At 40.8% G+C, this 17863-nt stretch overlaps 1 protein-coding gene across 1 annotated transcript in view; it reads left to right on the top strand.

The window, feature by feature from the left end:
• Positions 1-17863, top strand: part of LOC121377623 (vacuolar protein sorting-associated protein 11 homolog) — a 49140-nt gene that overhangs the window by 9709 nt on the left and 21568 nt on the right. The window contains exons 8-18 of the mRNA XM_041505687.1: positions 1083-1172; positions 3537-3673; positions 4444-4585; positions 7192-7271; positions 8655-8808; positions 9650-9796; positions 11180-11477; positions 11942-11971; positions 13249-13349; positions 15016-15099; positions 17157-17207. Of these exons, the coding sequence (XP_041361621.1) occupies positions 1083-1172; positions 3537-3673; positions 4444-4585; positions 7192-7271; positions 8655-8808; positions 9650-9796; positions 11180-11477; positions 11942-11971; positions 13249-13349; positions 15016-15099; positions 17157-17207 (1314 nt within the window). The remainder of the gene's footprint in view (positions 1-1082; positions 1173-3536; positions 3674-4443; positions 4586-7191; positions 7272-8654; positions 8809-9649; positions 9797-11179; positions 11478-11941; positions 11972-13248; positions 13350-15015; positions 15100-17156; positions 17208-17863) is intronic.

Genomic DNA, 17863 nt, shown 5'->3' with positions numbered 1-17863 from the left:
TTCCAGCCAGTGTACCACGACTGGTATGTCAAAAGCCGTGGTATGTATTACCCTGTCTGTGGCATGGTGCATATAAAAGATCCCTTGCTGTGAAGTGACGACAGCAGGTTTCCTCTCTTAATATCTGTGTGGTCCTTAACCATATGCCCGACACCATATAACCATACATAAAATGTGTTGAGTGCGTCATTAAAAAAAGAAAAGAAAGTGTTAAGTCATTGGCATTACATCGTTCACACGGGACATGGGAAATACCGGAGAGTCGAAGAATTTGCAAATGTTAATTTCCAGGCCTGGAAAACCATGATTGAATTTTGAATTTGGTGGTGGAAATCATGAAAACTTAAAATTAGTTTATATATTTTCTAATTAAGGATAGTCTGTTATTGTTTTTTTCATGTTCATCGGGGTATGAACAAAAATAATCATCTGCAAACTGTGAATCGGTGAAGCCGTTCTCACATAAGTTTGCAGATGATATTTTGTGTTTATACCCAGATGAATGTAAACGAAATAACGGACAATACTTATAATTAAATTTGAATCATACTTGCTAATAATAACATTAAAAGTTCATGCTTTGTTTTGAATTATTTTTGGTCCATAAACAATAATGCTCAATAAGACAACTTGCCGATATAAAATGACGTTCCCTGACAACGTAATTTTTATGTTCATCGAGAAATGAACAAACTCCCGTTGCTACATCTGAATATGGGATGACATTGATTTGTAATGAAATTTAATTATTTAAAAATTTAAAACGACAAAAAGAGATCGATTTGTCTGTTCAGCAAGTATAAAACTTGTGTTTGTTGAGGGATGATTCTATGTTGATAATAATGAAAGTTTGTCTGTTTAGCTATAAAACTTGTTTTTGCTGACGAATGGTTATTCTGTTTTGGTAATAAAGAAAGTATGTCTGGTCAGTTATAAAATTTAAGTTTCTTATGGGATGGTTGTTATGTTTTCTTATTAAAGAAAGTATTTGTTTAAATGTAAACTTTGTGTTTGTTGAGCGATGATTCTGTTTTGGTAATTAAGACAGAATGTCAGTTTAACTGTAAACTTTGTGTTTTCAGACAACTCTCGAGAACTTTGGTGTGAAACAGCGATGTTCTGTGATGTCTGATGCGAGTCAAGATAACCAGCTTGTGATTGGACGACCAGATGTATGTAAACAATATTCTATTAGTTGCCCAACCGATCTTGGTGGCATCGTGGTTAAGCCATCACACTACAGGCTGGTAGGTACAGGGTTCACAGCCCGGTACTAGCTCCAACCCAGAGCGAGTTCTTAAGGGCTCAGTGGGTAGGTGTAAGACCTCTACACCCTGTTCTCTCTCACTAACCACTAACAACTAACAACTAACTCACTGTCCTGGACAGACAGCCCAGATAGCTGAGGTGTGTGCCTAGGACAGCCTGCTTGAACCTTAATTGGATATAAGCACGGTAATAAGTTGAAATGAAATGAGTGTCGCCCTATGTCAGATTAGATAGCTGTGGGGTCTGTAGCAAATCGGTAGCATATTACTCATGCAACCCCCCTCCCCCCTCACACACACACACACACACATATACACACTGACACACTATCATGTATCATAAGCTTACATGGTGATTTAAGCTGGCCACACACTGCCCTTGTGGGCTACGTTTTTTGATCGGCGCCACAAATCGCAGAGCCGCAAGCCTTGGTGTGTGGATAACACTGTAGCCATATTGCAGTGATTTCATATCGGCAGTCCTTGGTGTAGCAATGACCGCAGAAATCAAAATAATTTGATATTTGCCGGTGCCGTTTGTAAATGACTCCGGCGAATAAGGCGCCAGTCAAAAACCATAGCCTGCAAGGGCAGTGTGCGGCCAGGTTAAAATAAATGACCCCCTACCCATACTACCACTGGCTGGGTTATTGACAAAAATAAAATAGCCTCTAATTGCAGCCAATAGGCTTAATACGGTAACCATAATGTGCCCTTGTGAAAAAAAAAGAGTAAAAGAATAAAGAAAGAGAGTTGTTCCGCAGACCCCTAGAAGTGTGGCGCCCTTAGCATTTGCTACATCTGCTGTGTTGTTAATCAGGCACTAACTATTTGCGTAACCCAATTCATTTTGCACAACCTATTATGACCATATACATGTAAATTATGTTCAAAGAAAACAGCACAAGTAAATCAGGAACAAAACGATCCTGCGTGGAATTTTAGAGGCTTGTAACTAAATCATTTAGAATATACTGATAGAAAGAAATAAGGGAACACATCAATTTGTAGACCAAATTTAATTTACTACTAGCGTATTAATGTCTGTATTTCATACCAAGTTGTAATGTGGGATTGAATGTCAGTAGTGTTGAATGTTCTGCCTATATGTTCCCTGTCAACTTCTGACAATATCAATTGATTTTTGATGCAGTCATTATTTGTTGTTGCTATCTGTGTGATCCATCAGTATATTTATTTGGTGAGATTTGTTATTCTTACACTCCAGAATTGAAGGAAGTCTGAAAAATTATGTCTTTTGTGATTCAGTTGATTTGTGCAGCTCTTCTGATAAAGAAAAATCTGATGTTTGTCTGAGGTTCATCTATCATCTTTTGCTATAAAACAAAACTGTTGATTTCACAGACGTTCATTGAAATGTTTTGAAAATGTTGAAATATTGATTGATTTATAAAAAATATTTTATTGAGGGGGGTATGAAGCAAACCTTGAGTAAAAAAAAAATTAAGGAGGACCAAGCAAAAAAATATGTAGGGCAAATGAAATTTCGAACCCTGTCATAGTGTATAATATAAAACAATGTTTATTTGGTGGGGGGGTGGGGGGAGGGGGGTATCAAATAAAAGCAAATCTTGTGTTGTTAATAAATTTTCAAGCAAGCCAAATGGAAAACTATGTAGGGCAAATATAATTTCAAGCCCTGTCACGGAGTGTATAAAGTGATTTTGCTATTTGTTGTACCGACTTGTTGCATGTAATTTTCTGTGCTGAAAAGGACATGTTCTAATCGGGGACGACTCCGACATGTCTTGTCGTGTGTAATTTGTCGTGTGAAAAAGGACATGTTCTAATCAGGGACGACTCCGACACGACTTGTCGTATGTAATTTGTCGTGTGAAAAAGGACATGTTCTAATCGGGGACGACTTCGACACGACTTGTCGTATGTAATTTGTCGTGTGAAAAAGGACATGTTCTAATCGGGGACGACTCTGACACAACTTGTCGTATGTAATTTGTCATGTGAAAAAGGACATGTTCTAATCGGGGACGACTCCGACACGACTTGTCATATGTAATTTGTCGTGTGAAAAAGGACATGTTCTAATCGGGGACGACTCTGACACGACTTGTCATATACAACTAATGTCATTCAGATTTAGGTGTTCTCACAGTATGATTTGATCGTGTGCGACAAGTCAGTGTGACTAATCTCATAATGAGAACACTCCTTAAAGGGACAGTCCAGAGTTTGCTGCAATTTTTAAGATGTTATCAACTAAGCATGTTTAGATGATTGTTATTCCAGGCCGTCTACTTCTACCAGCCAGATGGGCGTGGCCCGTGTCTGGCGTTTGAGGGTGACAAGCTGCAGCTCCACTGGTTTCGAGGATATTTGGTCGTCGTTGGGAAGGACAGCAAACCATTATCACGGGCTCCAGTTCTGTACGTTAAGTCCTGACGATCTGTAATATGCTAGGGTGGAGGAAGGGCATAACCTGATGTACTTACCTTTGTTTGAAGGGGCCTGACACCATACAACCGTGAATAAAATGTGTTGAGTACGTCGTTAAATAAAACATTTCCTTCCTTCCTTTTTTGTTTGAAGGGGCGGGACGCAGCCTAGTGATAAAGTGCTTGCTTGATGCGTGGTCAGTCTAGGATTGATCCCCGTCGGTAGGTCCATTGGGCTATTTCTTGTTCCAGCCAGTACACCACGACTGGTATATCAAATGCCGTGGTATGTGCTATCCTGTCTGTGGGATGGTGCATATAAAAGATCCCTTGATGCTAATTGAAAAGAATATCCAATGAAGTGGTGACAGTTGGTTTCCTCTCTCGATATCTGTGTGGTCCGTAACCATATGTCTGACGCCATATAACCGTAAATAAAATGTGTGGACTGCGTTGTTAAATAAAACACTTCCTTCCTTACACCCAATACCCAATCTCTATTTTTGTGCTGGGTTGTCCTTAAACATACATTTATACTACTTATATATATCCCATTGAGTTATTTTTCAAAGGCCATGGTATGTGCTATCCTGTCTGTGGTACTAATGGCAAAATGTAGCAGGTAAATTCCTCTCTAAGACTAGGTCAAAATTAACAAATGTTTGACGTCCAATAATAAATCGGTGTGCTCTAGTGGCATCATTAAACAAAACAAACTTTTAATTATAACTTTAATCAATTTATATACTGTTTTTTTCCAGTGCCATTCAGGGCTTGGAGATGAATATTGTTACAGTCTACGACATTCAGAATAAATTCATCGCCTACTCAGCACCCTACCCAGACGTCATTGATGTCATGTGCGAGTGGGGATCACTCTACATACTTGCCGGAGACAGAAAGGTATGCTGCTGATGTAAAAATGTGACAGGTTTCTTCTCAAACTGTAGGGGGCGGGACATAGCCCAGTGGTAAAGCGTCCGCTTGATGCGCGGTCGGTCCAGGATCGATCCCCGTCGGTGGTCCCATTGGGCTATTTCTCGTTCCAGCCAGTGCTCCACAACTGGTTTAACAAAGGCCGTAGTATGTGCTATTCTGTTTGTGGGATGGTGTATATAAAAGATCCCTTGCTGCTAATCGAAAAGAGTAGCCTATGAAGTGGCGACAGTGGGTTTCCTTTCTCAATATCTGTGTGGTCCTTAACCATATGTCTGATGCCATATAACTGTAAATAAAATGTGTTGAATGCGTCGTTAAATGAAACATTTCTTCTTTTTTTTTCTAAGATTACCGGTACATGTATATGTCTGATTTACCAAATGTTTTACTTTAATGGGAATTTATTCAAGGGACATAACTCTGACAAAAATTAAATGTATCCATGTTTCATAATTATGGTTATGGAACTTAGAAGATATGAACATTTGTCATAGTTCATCATTATAAATCCCACCATCCTCGGTAGTGTCGTTGGTAAGGTACAGGGTTCGCAGCTCGGTACTGGCTCCCATCCAGAGCGAGTTTTAACGACTCTGTGGGTAGGTGTAAGGCCACTGCACCCTCTTCTATCTCACTAACCACTAACAGTTAACAACTAACCCACTGTCCTGGACAGACAGTCCAGATAGCTGAGATGTGTGTGCCCAGGACAGCGTGCACGAAAAATAGGTTGAAATGAAATGAAATGATAAATCCCTTTGAGTAACATGATAAAAGTATATTTTAAAGGGACAGACCCTAGTTTTTAAACATTACAGCATATTTTTCACTATTGGAGCCGTTTATGATCACTGAAATCAAACATTTGTTCTATTTTATTCTTTAGATTATCCATTTCCGTAGAACCAAAGTGTTTCTGGTCATCCTGGTGTTTGTAGTACCAAAATTGCATTTTTTTTTTTTTTTTAAAACGCACGTGTGTCTGAGAAGTAGCCGTTTATAGATTCGAGTTTTAGTCTATCTTTAAGGGTATTTCCTGTTTTAACGTCACAGACTCTTGTTTCACTCTGTTGTAACTTTATCTAAATGAGTTACAGGTTTGCAAATTAACTAAACTTAGTTGTTGTTTTTGAAACTATTAACATGCATACATGCCACAAAGGCTTCACGCACGCCTGTCATGGGCTTAGTCTCTGGCCTTTGTCAGTGACTGAGTCTAGGATGGGGGGGGGGGATGAGTTTGAAGTGGGCAGAATTTTGAATAAGTATTTAGTTGCGTCCAGCGACTGCGCGGACCGACTAGTAGACACCGAAAATGGGCCGTGTTCTGTTTGGCTGAATTTCGATTCCTTCGGGTCTAACTAGAAAAACCTATATCTACAGAGACTACCTGCACCTAACATCATGTCCGGACTAGAAATTTAAACCCAAAAATAAGTTTGAATGCTCGGTCGAAAAGGTTTGAAGGTGATTTGAGCAATTGAACGGGCACCAAAGTAAAAAGCGTTGGACTATTTATAAAAAAATAAACATAAGAATTTTGAAACTCGATCGAAAAGTATTTTAAAGTCCAACTAAGCCCAAAAAGGAGGTTACCTGTCCTAGTTAAGGTTGGCGTCTACGGGGAGGAGATGGTGTAGCTGTTGTTGAAGTGGGGCACCAACTTCCTGAAGTCGTGCTCCAACAGGCGCTTGGTCAATGGGAGGTACTGGGCGCCGGCGATGATCTTGATTATCCTGTGGACAGTGTGATTGTCCATCTCTTTGTGGAGGATCCCTTGCCTGTACAAGTCATCCCGGCGCGAAGTAATGACCAAGACCTGGCCGACTCCCCGTAGATCCCCGGGGTGGATGGCGATCTCGTTGCCACCCTCGAAGGTCCTAAAGGTTTCCTCTAGGATCCCGCCTGGCAGTTTGTAGGGATCCATAACGTCCCCGACCACGTACTTGGCGTACTGGCTCCTGATCTTAGATTTCGCGAGCTGCCACTGGTCCCTGGCGGAAGCAGAAGGTCGCGTCTTGGCTGGTTGGTCCCCCGGGGGGGTCACGGCCTTCCGCTTGGCAACTCCAACATCCAATGGGCGACGGGCGAGAACAGTTGATGCGGGCCGTGGTGCATTGGGATGCTCCTCTTTCTGCTTCTGCACGGTCGGTGCGGTCGGGTGACGAGTCGTCTCCTTCCGCTCCGTCTGGATTGGTCGTGGTGGGGGCAGCGACGCAGACGGGACCGCCGCTGTCGGTTGAGCCACCAGCTTTGTCCCCACCTGAGCTGTCCCTGGCGCACGTTTCTTCTTCCTTGTCCTCTTCCTCTTGTTTGAAACCGCGTCCCCGTACACCAAGGTCACGGTTGCCCGTGACCCGGTGTACGTGACGCGGTACTCTAACAACAAGCCGTAGCTAGCCATCAATCCCCCCAGGTGGGGGGGGGGTAGGTTGAGAGCACACGAAACAACGTCTATCCTCATCGCTAGTTCGCTTGGGAGTCCTGACTAAACTTAGTGACCATTTTATTACGGGTTAAAACTAGAGTCTGCGCTATTAAGTTAAAGCACCATGATTTTCTTGTTTCAGTTGTACCAGTTGCAGGAGAAAGATACACAAACCAAACTGGAGATGCTCTTCAAGAAGAATAACTACACTCTGGCCATCAGGTTAGTTTAGAAGAAGTAATGTTTTATTTAACAACGCACTCAACACATTTTATTTACGGTTATATGGCATCAGACATATGGTTAAGGACCACACAGGTATTGAGAGAGGAAACCCACTGTCGCCACTTCATGGGCTACTCTTTTTTTTTTTTATTAGCAAGGGATCTTTTATATGCACCATCCCACAGACAGGGTAGCACATATCACGGCCTTTGATGTACCAGTCGTGGTGCAGTGGCTGGAGCAAGAAATAGTGCAATGGGCCCACTGACGAGGATCGATCCCAAACCGACCACGCATCAAGCGAGCACTGTACCACTGGGCTATCCCTCGCCCCCGGCCTCGGTGGTATCGCGGTTAAGCTATCAGACATAAGGCTGGTAGGTACAGGGTTTGCAGCCAGAGCTCCCACCCAGAGCGAGTTTTAACGACTCAGTGGGTAGGTGTAAAACCACTACACCCTCTGGGAACTGGGAAACTCTTTTTACGTGCCCCTATCCACAAGGGTTCAGGCACGCCCACCCCGGATTCAGCCTCTGACTACGCCAGTGACCGACTCCGGGGCGGGAGGGTACACCCTCTTCTTTCTCACCAGGGCTTCTAGAATTTTATAGAAATCCACTAGCCATGGGATCAGTAATTTGCAGGATATGCATATTTACAAAATATGTAACTGCAGCTTTTGACAAGGTTTTTTTTTCCACAAGCCGTTGGGCTAGTTGTAGTAGGTATTTACTAGCCCAACACTAAATATCACTAGCCATGGGAGTGGAGCTACCATAATCTAGAAGCTCCTGCTCACTAATTGCTAACATCTAACAACTAACCCACTGTCCTGGACAAAAAAAACCCAGATAGCTGAGGTGTATGCCCAGGACAGTGTGCTTGAACCTTAATTGGATATAAACACGGAAATAAGTTAAAATAAAAGATAATTTACAAACACAAATACGCACGTGCATGCACACACACACTAATTGGATTTTGGCTCGGTCTCTTTTACTGTGATTTCTTCAATTGTATTTTACTACATCATTTCTGTTGTCTTTCAATTTGTGATTTCTCTTGTATCTTACTGTGACTTCTGTTGTATTTTACTCTGATTTCTGTTATATTTCAATGTTATTTCCATTTATTTAACACTGATTTATGTTATATTTCACACTGTTATATTTTTATATTTAACTGTGATTTCATCCGTTATTTCGATTATTTTTCACTGTATAAATAATATTTTCATATACGTACCTTTTCTGACACCCAATGACCCATGTGTATTTTTGTGCTGGGGTGTTGTTAAACATTCATTCATTCATTCATTCATTCACTGTATATTTTTCTCTGTGAGTTACATTTCCATGTGTGATTTGCGTTGTATTTCAGTTTGGCTAAGAGCCAGCAGTATGACCAGGATGGTCTGATTGACATCTTCACTCAATACGGAGATCACTTGTACAGCAAGGGCGATCATGACGGGGCGATAGATCAGTACATTAAAACTATAGGGAAGCTGGAGGCATCCTACGTCATTAGAAAGGTAATCACAGTGTATTATTGGCCAAATGTTAAGGTATGTAAATAACATCTGCACAAAAATTAATAGCAGTGAAACTTGGTTTGTAGTTGCACCTATGAATATTTATCTCGGTATATGTTAATTTTCATAAAAATATTTTTATTATTATTATTATTATTGTTATTATAATAATAATTTATGATATATAATATATAATTATTATTATAATAGTCCTTTCTTTCCTTTGACTTCAATCTTATTTCTTCCCGATCTTGGCAGCTCCCCTATCTTTTAACTTCTTTTACTCCCCACCTCCACATCCCAGTCCTTGTCTCTCCAACCACGATAGATGCTTGTCTCTTGTGGCTATCAGTGCCACACACCTGCTATTTCCCCATCAGCTTTTATTATGGTAGGGCGGGACGTAGCCCAGTGGTAAAGCGCTCGCTTGATGTGTGGTATGTGCTACCCTGTCTGTGGGATGGTGCATATAAAAGATCCCTTGCTGCTAATCGAAAAGAGTAGCCCATGAAGTGGCGACAGCGGGTTTCCTCTCTCAATACATATGTGGTCCTTAACCATATGTCCAACTCCATATAACCATAAATAAAATGTGTTGAGTGCATCGTTAAATAAAATATTTCCTTCCTTTTAGCTGTGGGTTTAGTCTGACCACTTCGGAGAGTGTTCAGTAGTTACTTCTGTCATTGTTAAGAGGCACTTGTAACCACCTGCTATGCACCCCTACTACCAACGGTCGTTAGTTAGTGCCATGGGTCAGACCAACTTTTTAATTTGTAATAAAAATTGGTTTGTTGCCTGTTAAATTTTTATTATAAAATTAGTTTTTTCTCCGTTTCAGTTTTTGGATGCTCAGCGAATTCACAACCTGACAAAGTATCTGCAGGCCCTGCACAAAGCCCAGATGGCCACCGAAGAACACACAACACTCTTACTTAACTGTTATACCAAGCTGAAGGATGTCTCCAAACTGGATGAATTTATTATGGTAAGTATGGTATGAACACACACACACACCATGGGCCGAATTTACGAATTATACTTATCTTTACAGTTTTGATCATGAAATTGATATAAATATTCAGGGGTTTCGTGTGTAAAGAAAATGGATATTAAAATTAAAATTAGCAATTTGTTGGGTCAATCTCTCCAATTCATATGTGCAATAAACATAAAACATGTGAATAAATGTAACATCGTTTTCCACTTTACTGTAATTAGATTTTACTACTGTTACAGTAGTATAAAATGTTGCGATTTCACTGCTTCAGCAATTTACCATAGGCTGATTTTTGCCCAAATTAAACCCGAATCTGGATAATAACATTTATTCATATTAGCATTACTGCCATACAACTGCATAGGGTTGCAAATGAATCACTATACACATTTGTACATGGATTACAACTAATATTGTGGGTAGCATGATGGAAAAACATGGTGAAAAGTGTTCAGTCCAGCTTGTTTTTGCCCTAATTTGAGAATTTGCTCCCCCCTCCTCCTATCCCTTCCTTGTACGTTTATGCTACTTGCTGTATGTTGTTTAAAACAAAACAGTTTTGACAGGTGAGGTTTTTGCCCTACTTTGAGAATTACCTCCTCCCCCTTCCCCCTATTCCCATCTTGTATTCTTATGCTACCAATCTAATTAAAATTAGCTCCACTATTACATGTGGATCTAAAGACAGCCAGTTGGAGCTCATGTCCACCAATCAAAACCTTACTTGCAGAATCCTGCCAGTGATTTAAAACTAACAACACTGCGTAGTCCCCAATGTCCAGGTAACATTTCGTCTGTAAATAATAATTTAAATATTGACCAATCACACTTCGCCTTTTATAACGTTATTTGGGAGCATACAAATTCTAAAAATATCAGGTGAGTCTATTTTAGTGGCCGCAGTACAGCGATCCATACCAATACGTACGGGGTGGGTTATCAGTCTTCAATTTTACATTAAAAATTATTTATTTATTTATAAAATTTAAAAAACCTAAATCAGTCTTCTGTTTTACATTACAAATTATTTATTTTATAAAATAAAACATGTTTTAAGGCATTCGTAATTCACACGAAACATGTTGTATACCCTCAAGATAATTCGGAATGTTTTCAAATTATTTTTAAATCACTGGCAGGATTCTGCAAGTAAGGTTTTGATTGGTGGACATGAGCTCCAACTGGCTGTCTTTAGATCCACATGTAATAGTGGAGCTAATTTTAATTAGATTGTTATGCTACTTGCTGTTGTTTAAAACAAAACAGTTTTGACAGACGAAGGACTGCAAGTTTTTTGCCCTACTTTGAGAATTACCTCCTCCCCCCATCCCTATCTCGTATTCTTATGCTACTTTCTGTTGTTTTTTCCAGACGAAGGACCGTGAGGTGGACTTCGATGTTGAGACGGCCATCAAGGTGTGTCGCAGCGCGGGTTACCACGACCACGCGCTGTCACTGGCGGAGAAACACCGGAAACATGAGTGGTACCTCAAGATACAGCTGGAGGACATCTGCGACTTCGAGAAGGCCCTGCTCTACATCGGCCGGCTGGAGTTCGTGGAGGCCGAGATCAACATCAAGAAGTACGGGAAGGTGCTGATGAGCAAAGTCCCCAGACAGACGACTGAGCTTCTCAAACGACTGTGTACGGATTTCAGACCGATGGACAGTACGTGCGGCTTTCAGTTCTCGCAAATATTTTCCTCTTCTTTTTTTTATGCTTTCTTTTTTTTCTTTTGTTTTTTCTTTTCACATTGCCTGTCCTCACTAGTGCACCTCCCCCCCCCCCCCCCCCACACACGAGTGGTTTGGTCCAAACATCCCAACAGCCAATTGGATGGCCTAAAAATGTTCGCTGTGTATGCTCTCTGTAGTTTTCTCCATTTTGTTTGAGGGGAGTGTGTGTGTGTGTGTCCTTTTTTGCCTCTATATTATTATTTTCTTTTCTTTTCTCCCCCCCCCCCCCCCCGTTTTATTCTTTTTTCTTTTTATTTAAGGGGTTCATTGAAAGTTACCAACAAAGGATAAAAATAACATTTCCCCCAATTTAAAATGGTTGAAAACAAAAATGAAGAAAATTGTAGGGTGGGTTTTTTTTCTGACATTAATAAAAATGTTCTGTTATTTCTACAGGCCCTTTGGTTGATCAGTCATCTTTGGAAGGTAAGTATTGCCTATTATTCACAGAGTTAAAATATTAAAATTGGAGGGTGGGACGTAGCCCAGTGGTAAAGCGTTCGGTCTGGGATCGATCCCTGTCGGTGGGCCCATTGGGCTATTTCTCGCTCCAGCCAGTGCACCATGACTGGTACATCAAAGGCCGTGGTATGTGTTATCCTGTCTTTGGGATGGTTCATATAAAAGATCCCTTACTGCTAATCGAAAAGAGTAGCCCATGAAGTGGCGACAGCGGGTTTCCTCTCTCTTTATCTGTGTAGTCCTTAACCATATGTCCGACGCCATATAACCTTAAATAAAATGTTTTGTGTGCGTCGTTAAATAAAACATTTCCTTCCTTAAAATTGGAGGTTTTTTAATTATAATAGTTTAGATCAGAATAAGTGTTTGAAACATAAACACATACATACAAGCGATTTAAAAAATATTTTATTACTTTAAAATAACAATGTCATAACAATTTGTCTGGTGTGAGGTCGGTCTAGGATCGATCCCCGTTGGTGGGCCCATTTGGCTATTTCTCATTCCAGTCAGTGCACCACGACTGGTATATCAAAGGATGTGGTATGTGCTCTCCTGTCTATGGGATGGTGCATATAAAAGATTCCTTGCTACTAAAGAAAAAATGTAGTGGGTTTCCTCTCTAAGACTGACTACATGTATATGTCAGATATTACCAAATGTTTAACATCCAATAGCCAATGATTAATAAATTAATGTGCTCCACTGGTGTTGTTAAACAAAGTTTTACTGTACTGTCTGTGGGAAAGAGCATTTAAAATATCCGTTGCTACTAAGGGATAAATGTAGCTAGTATTCTCTGAAGACCATATCTATGTGTTAGAATTATTAACTTTTCGACATTTACTCCACTCTGGACTGTTTTTTTTCAAGCATTGCCTTGACATATTGATCTGAAATTTTGTGTATAGCTTTAACAAGTACATGTACTGTTACAGAACAGGGGCCTAATTCACAAAAGTCTCTTAAGCTAAGCTAGACAACAAAGCATCATCTTTGTAAGTCTTTTAACATTGCACTGTGAGATCGCAGTGTTACGAGAGTTTAGTGAATTAGGCCCCAGGTTTGAATTTACCCATGTATTATAGAGTTGTGTCCCTTGAACTTAGGAAAAATGAAAAATAAATTGGCCTGGTATTGCTTTAAGTACTCTAAGAATGCTTGTTAATCAATGTGCTCTAGTGGTGTGATTAATCCAAAATAAACTCACACTATTGTCTCATCTTGTTTTAAACCAACAGGTGGAATCCAGCACATCGAGAAGGCAAACGCGGAAGAGTTTATTCACATCTTCGTCAACAACTCAGCCAAACTGACGGAATTCTTAGAACACATGGTGGAGGTTTGTGAACTTTTATAAATTACTAATTTACACTTTATTAGTTTTAACTTAGTTTGCAGCGAATGTAATGTGTACATTCTGCCCCGTGTGTCTACAGCTCCACACCACTTGTGTCATTACTTGTTGTAGCAGCTTAATATAGTCTGGTTTAGGAAATAGTTCTTCATAAAAAATAATACATAATAATACTGAAATGTCTTATGGAATCTTTCTTTGATAATTTCAGTTAGGTTGATAACAGTAAATTTTAATAACCAATTGGTTTGAAGTTACTAAATGATAACAACCGTGAAAAAGGTATCTTGCCATTTACATAACAACAAAATGAGGCGGTGATCTGGCATAAGGAAGGAAGTGTTTTATTTAACGACACACTCAACACATTTTATTTACGGTTATATGGCATCAGGCATATGGTTAAGGACGACACAGATATTGAGAGAGGAAACCTGCTGTCGCCACTTCATGAGCTACTCTTTTTTGATTAGCAGCAAGGGATCTTTTATATGCACCATCCCACAGACAGGATAGTTCATACCACGGCCTTTGTTACACCACTTGTGGAGCACTGGCTGGAACGAGAAATAGCCCAATGGGTCCACCGACGGGGATCGATCCTAGACCAACCGCGCATCAAGTGAACACTTTGCCACTGGGCTACGTCTCGCCCCCATGTTGATTTTTTACATGGAAGGTATAAAGTAAATGCACATAATAAAAATAGCATTCAGGTTACGTTTTCAAGGTCATATTTTTCACACAGTTTATTTGAACTTGAAATTGTATTGGGGCGGGACGTAGCCCAATGGTAAAGCATTTGCGTGATGCGTGGTCGGTCTGGGATCGATCCCCATCAGTGAGCCCACTGGGCTATTTCTCGCTCCAGCCAGTGTACCACGACTGGTATATCAAAAGCTGTGGTATGTGTTATCCTGTCTGTGGGATGGTGCATATAAAAAATCCCTTGCTGCTAATCGAAAAAAAGTAGCCCATGAAGTGGCGACAGCGGGTTTCCTCTCTCAATATCTGTGTGGTCCTTAAGCATATGTCTGACGCCATATAACCGTCAATAAAATGTGTTGAGTGCATCGTTAAATAAAACATTTCCTTGTTGAAATTAATGCAAAAGTAAATGGTGATGTGCAGCCTTAAATACAAAACATGATGAAATAAGATGTGACAGAAGAAGACCGACCAGGACAGACTGGGCACCTCTGATTACATGGTTATTTATGAAAGAAAGAAAGAAATGTTTTATTTAACGACGCACTCAACACATTTTATTTACGGTTATATGGCGTCAGACATATGGTTAAGGACCACACAGATTTTGAGAGGAAACCCGCTGTCGCCACATAGGCTACTCTTTTTACGACAGGCAGCAAGGGATCTTTTATTTGCGCTACCCACAGGCAGGATAGCACAAACCATGGCCTTTGTTGAACCAGTTATGGATCACTGGTCGGTGCAAGTGGTTTGCACCTACCCACTGAGCCTTGCGGAGCACTCACTCAGGGTTTGGAGTCGGTATCTGGATTAAAAATCCCTTGCCTCGACTGGGATCCAAACCCAGTACCTACCAGCCTGTAGACCGATGGCTTGCCACGACGCCACCGAGGCCGGTGGTTATTTATGATACTCTATATGCAGTGTGGTTTATTTTCAGGTTCAGCCCAACTCGTCTTGTCTTGTGTATAACACACTACTGGAGCTTTACCTACACGACCTCATCCACAAAGAGGAGATCGCTGTGAGTGTATACCTTCTACACGGGCAGGGGGTGGGATGTTTAGTTTGGTTTGTTTAACGACACCACTAGAGCACATTGATTCATTAATCATCGGCTATTGGATGTCAAACAATTGGGTATTTTGACATGTAGTCATCAGAGGAAACCCGCTACATTTTTTCTAATGCAGCAAGGGATCTTTTATATGCACTTTCCCACAGACAGGATAGCACATACCACCGCCTTTGATATACCAGTCGTGGTGCACTGTCTGGAACGAGAAATAGCCCAATGAGCCCACCGACGGGGATCGATCCCAAACCGACTGTGCATCAAGTGAGCATCAAGTGGATGTAGCCCAGTGGTAAAACGCTCGCTTAGTGTGCTGTCGGTGTGAGATCAATTCCCGTCGGTGGGACCATTGCGCTGTTTCTCATTCCAGCCAGTGCACCACGACTGGTATATCAAAGGCTGTGATATGTGCTATCCTGGATGGTGCATATAAAGATCCCTTGCTACTAATGGAAAAATGTAGCGGGATTCCTCTCTAAGACTATATGTCAAAATTACCAAATGTTTGACATCCAATAGCCGATGATTAATAAATCAATGTGCTCTGTTGGTGTTATTAAACAAAACAAACTTATTTTTTTCTACTCAAGCATGTGTGCTGGGGGAGGGTTTTAGGGGGAGTGTTGAAACCCCTGCCTGCTCAAGCACATTTTCTTTTTCCTTTATATATTTTCAGGGGGAGCATAACTCGACCCCTCCTCCCTTATAAACTTTAGTCGCCACAGTCTAGACCCCAACCTGCTAAAAGTCCTACACACCCACCTACTACATTTTAAACATTTCAGTTTGCGGGAAGTCAGTTACATAATTTTCTAAGAGGGGAAGGGATGTAATAGCCCAAAATGTCCCAAATGCCATTGGTGTCCCAGTTGGTACATCTTAGAACGAGCACCAGCCCAAAATGTCCCAAAATGTCATTGGTGTCCCATTTGGTACATCTTAGGTCGAACACCAGCCCAAAATGTCCCAACTGCCATTGGTGTCCCATTTGGTACATCTTGGGTCGAACACCAGCCCAAAATGTCCCAACTGCCATTGGTGTCCCAGTTGGTACATCTTGGACCGAGCACCAGCCCAAAATGTCCCAAAATGTCATTGGTGTCCCATTTGGTACATCTTGGGTCGAACACCAGCCCAAAATGTCCCAACTGCCATTGGTGTCCCATTTGGTACATCTTGGGTCGAACACCAGCCCAAAATGTCCCAAAATGTCATTGGTGTCCCAGTTGGTACATCTTGGGTCGAACACCAGCCCAAAATGTCCCAACTGCCATTGGTGTCCCAGTTGGTACATCTTGGAACGAGCACCAGCCCAAAATGTCCCAACTGCCATTGGTGTCCCAGTTGGTACATCTTGGAACGAGCACCAGCCCAAAATGTCCCAACTGCCATTGGTGTCCCAGTTGGTACATCTTGGAACGAGCACCAGCCCAAAATGTCCCAAAATGTCATTGGTGTCCCAGTTGGTACATCTTGGGTCGAACACCAGCCCAAAATGTATCTATTTGTATACTCTTTTGAGTTGATACTTTATATATTTTAAATCTTTTAAGTCAATATTTTCCAAGCATGCTCACCATGGGCACATTTTCTGACTTATCCTTACTCACAACAGTGTATAATTTTGGCCAAATACTTGTGATCTGAACAGTGATATTTGTATTTTTTGTACAGTTTTTTTGTTCTTTACACTGTGTTTTAATTTACCTGTGTTTTAAATTTACATTGATGTTGTTCATCACTTAAATGTTTGCATGCACCATAGTTTGACACCCAATAGCTGATGTATTTTTCGTGCTGGGATGTCATTAAACATTCATTCATTCATTCATTAAACATTCATTCTGATCTGAGCAGTAATAGTTACTGTTATAATTATATAATGATTAATTTCTTAATTGGAAGGTTAAAGTGGTCCACCTTTCAGAGGTTTTTTATGTTATAATGTACAGTGTTAACCTAGAACCCTTGTTTGGAAATTAGCAAAATGTTTGTGTTCATTTCAGCTGCGAGTCGAGCAAGAAAGAAAGACACTGGAGTTGTTGAAAAGAACAGATGTAAGTTACAATATGTCTGGTGCATATTCATAAAATATCTCCAGAGTAAACAGGTTAGTATATCATGATTCAGACACCTGTAGTTTTGGGTTGGGTTTTTTATTGAATCTCTTACACTGTCAGTATTTCATTATTTACAATATATTAAAGGTTGTCTGTTATTTCTTTTACGTTCATCGGGGTATGAAATGAAAAAAAAATCATCCGCAAACTGTGAACCGGCGAAGCGGGATTTAGCTCAGTGGGTTGAGTGCTCGCTTGAGGTGCTTGCATCGCAGGATCGAACCACCTCGGTGGAACCATTCAGCTGACTGGGTTTTTTCTCGTTCCAACCTGTGCACCACAACTGGGCAAAGGCCGTGTATGTGTTTTCCTGTCTGTGGGAAAGTGCATATAAAAGATCCCTTGCTTCATTAGAAAAAATGAAGCGGGTTTTCTCTGATGACTACGAGTCAGAATTACCAAATGTTTGACATCCAATAGACGATGATTAATTTATCAATGTGCTTCAGTGGTGTCATTCCAGCCAGTGCACCACGACTGGCATATAAAGGCTGTGGTATGTACTACCCTATCTGTGGGATGATGCATATAAAAGATCCCATGCTGCTAATCGAAAAGAGTAGCCCATGAAGTGGCGACAGCAGGTTTCCTTT

This window comes from Gigantopelta aegis, chromosome 7, assembly GCF_016097555.1.
Source record: "Gigantopelta aegis isolate Gae_Host chromosome 7, Gae_host_genome, whole genome shotgun sequence".
NCBI lineage: Eukaryota > Metazoa > Mollusca > Gastropoda > Neomphalida > Peltospiridae > Gigantopelta > Gigantopelta aegis.
This window is presented reverse-complemented; position numbering and strand designations above follow the sequence as displayed.